Raw genomic sequence first — 2983 nt, 5'->3', positions numbered from 1 at the left:
CACGTTTCAACCCTTATAGGTTTCTGGTAAACTTTAATTATTGCTGTTCATAATTATGGTTACAAAAGAATTCAAGTTTTACCCCACTGACTCCTGAACCACCATTTTACAGGAATCGGTCCGAAACAAGGGAAAGAGATCCGACTATGGAGAGTTAAAATAAAAAAAATTCCAGGGGGAGAAAAATTGCCCCCAGACCCTCCTAAAAACTTTTTCGTTGTTTTGGAAACCAGTCATTATTTACCCTTCATCTGCCCCTTCCCCCCCCCCCCCCCATTTATTAGTTAAACCATCCGGCGTAAGACAGAGTAAAAACAATTAAGTCTCAGTCCCAAGACTCCATGGGTTGAATAATATTATTACTATTAAAGGAGTTTTTGAGTGGAGGTAGAGGTTGGTTGTTAACCCATTGACACCTGGACCAACCAACCCCCCCCCCCCTACCCCATTGACAAGTAAAATCGTCTGGCGTATGACTGAGTAAAATCGATCAAGTCCAAGGGGTCAATGGGTTAAGGTTGCTATCATGCAGTATTGCTTTTCAAGGAGGGTTATTGGGGTGTTAAATTAATTAAACAAGCTGCACATAAAAAAATCACTCAAAACGCCATGATTTTTGATCAAAACCGAAAACTGCAGGCAAGACCATTAGTTTTTAAAACCGTATTTGAATTAATTCAAAGGTAATAAGTGGAGCATAGGAACTCGATTCTGTGTCTGGAGGCTAATTTAAGAAATGGAAGAAACAATGTAGACTTTGCATGCTACCGCCTACCAGCTGTCAAGCATTGCTGAAACCAAACCGTAGAAAATACCAAAAACTGCATCAGATGTACCAAATCTTAAAAAGCGCTAGTGTTTCTGCTGAAAACCACAAATTACGCTAAAAATTTGAAAAACTGCAGACCATGACAGATACTAAAACCAGCGCAGAAACTGAAGAACCAATCTAAGAAAAGCAAAAACTGAAAATCCCAACGCCCCTTCTTTTTCAGAAAAAAATCTCCAATAATTGTAAATGTTGCTAAGTGAGGGTTAGGGATAGGGTTTAGCCAGCTGGTTTAGGCCGGTTTGGGCTGCCAAGGGTTAATATAAATTTTAAAATTGGTAGTATTTCTCTTGCTGTCTTATCAGTGTGGCAGGTGCCAGGTGGTGAACTGTGGTAGGGTTATAATGTTAATTGCCACTAACTTGAGTGTGGACTTTTAAATTAGATCTTCAGACTTTCTTAAAATGGGGAAAAATGGAAAGACATGGTTACATCTTTCGCACCTCAATGGTCTCCGACTACGGGACAAGAGAAGTGAAGTGAAAAGTGAGCGTGGACATGAGCGTCCAGTATGATTCTCTCAGGCACTTAATGCTAAGCTTAGCTTGCTGATGAGTTTGAACAACCTCTTTTGCTGACTGTCCACTTACTTGAAAGTAGCCAAATAAAGGATCATTGATAGCATTCCAAATTAAGAACACAACTTGAGCCACATTGAACCAGTAGTTTGAAATCCTATACAAATTAAAAAATAAAACAAAAAAGACATTCATGATTATAACAATCATTGATGTCACCACAGGCTACATGTATATTATAACTTATATATTATTGTTGCTCTCAACATTTCAATTTTGCCATAGGCATTTGCACCAAACCCCATTTTGTCTTAAGTGAGCCATTTGATTTTTGTTTTCCTCTGGAGATAAATTGTTAAAGCTATCATCCATTGGGGAAAGTGGATTTTAAATGGAATGGCCCGATTTTATCGGACTAATCTCCACAATTCTTCGTATAAAGTAACTCGGATAGTATGCCTGCTGCCATTGGTCAATTAGGTGTATTTTCAGCACAGTATGTAAACAAATGTAAACATGGTTATCACGTCACGCTCTCTGCTTTTCCAAGAGGAAGTTGTTTTATAAAATCATGACAAGACATTTTCGGTGTTTTCACAACCCGTGATTTAAACATGCGGGGTGTTGGAGGCTTAAATTGGAGAAAGTTAAACAACTCTCCTTTTATGGAATTCATAACCATTCTATCAATAGTATCTAGAAAACAAATACATATAATGTTAAAATAGTGTGGATAGGAAACTGAAACCGATTTATACCTCGGTGCGTACGCACGCAGTAATTTGCCTTGCGTTCGTGAACTTACTTGAAAACATTCAAGAAAATCTTTACGTAGTAAAAATTGAAAACAGAATTCATCATGGTAGATGCCAAAGTTGTAGCACTGTAAGCCAACGCATTCTTGTTGATCTTCATCGAATTCATGGTTTGATTCAATGATTGCCTTCTTAGAGTGTACGATCCTTACCAACGAAGTGGCGCTTTTTTTCCTTTTTTTCCCTACAATTAAGCTTATCATAATTGCCCCCATAGGAATACGGCCCATAGGCCAAAACTAGAAGACCCCGCGTAAAAAGGGAAAATATGTAAATTGGGCCCGGAACCCCGGGGAGGTTACATAGAAGCCCCTCGCGAAAGCACAGGCACACCACTCTATGTGTTCGTGGTTTCATATATGTTTATATGAAACGAAGAGGACGAAGAGGATCCATAAGGGTTATGAATAACGCTCTGAAATTGCACATCTAAATCACTTCTTGGTCTGAATATACCAATAAAGTTTAATGAAATCTTAATCGACTCATGTATGGTGTTTTTTCGCCATCTTGAGCCGTCTAAAGCGTCTTATAGAGAAATTACTTTTGGCCGGTGACGGTTAAGATAAGAGAGGGAGACGAGGCTTGCAACTTAGCGGCCGTCAGCCGCGACCTCCTCCACTTCAAACTGGAATTAACTCAAAAATACTGAAAGTCTCACCTGAATGGCGACGGATCTTGATAGATGAGTTTTTTCTCTATCTCTTCGCCGAATTTGAGCTTCATCCCTCCAACATTTTCCGAGAAAATCGATGCTGAAGTCGCAAATTCAGCTTTCTCAAACTCAGCGACCAAAGGAATTCAAGGAATGCAGACCGTTT

The 2983-nt window shown here is 39.2% G+C and overlaps 1 protein-coding gene across 1 annotated transcript in view; it reads right to left on the bottom strand.

The window, feature by feature from the left end:
* LOC137974890 (transmembrane protein 180-like) overlaps positions 1–2430 on the bottom strand; it is a 32502-nt gene extending 30072 nt beyond the window's left edge. Inside the window, exons 1-2 of the mRNA XM_068821895.1 lie at positions 2153–2430; positions 1420–1504 (exon numbers count right to left, since the gene is read on the bottom strand). Coding sequence (XP_068677996.1) covers positions 1420–1504; positions 2153–2271 — 204 coding nt within the window. The 5' untranslated portion in view covers positions 2272–2430. The remainder of the gene's footprint in view (positions 1–1419; positions 1505–2152) is intronic.
* Between the last annotated feature and the right edge of the window lie 553 nt (positions 2431–2983).

Source organism: Montipora foliosa, chromosome 11 (assembly GCF_036669935.1).
Source record: "Montipora foliosa isolate CH-2021 chromosome 11, ASM3666993v2, whole genome shotgun sequence".
NCBI classification, from domain to species: Eukaryota; Metazoa; Cnidaria; class Anthozoa; order Scleractinia; family Acroporidae; genus Montipora; species Montipora foliosa.
Note: the sequence above shows the minus strand (reverse complement) of the source record. Positions and strands in the feature narration are given on the sequence as shown.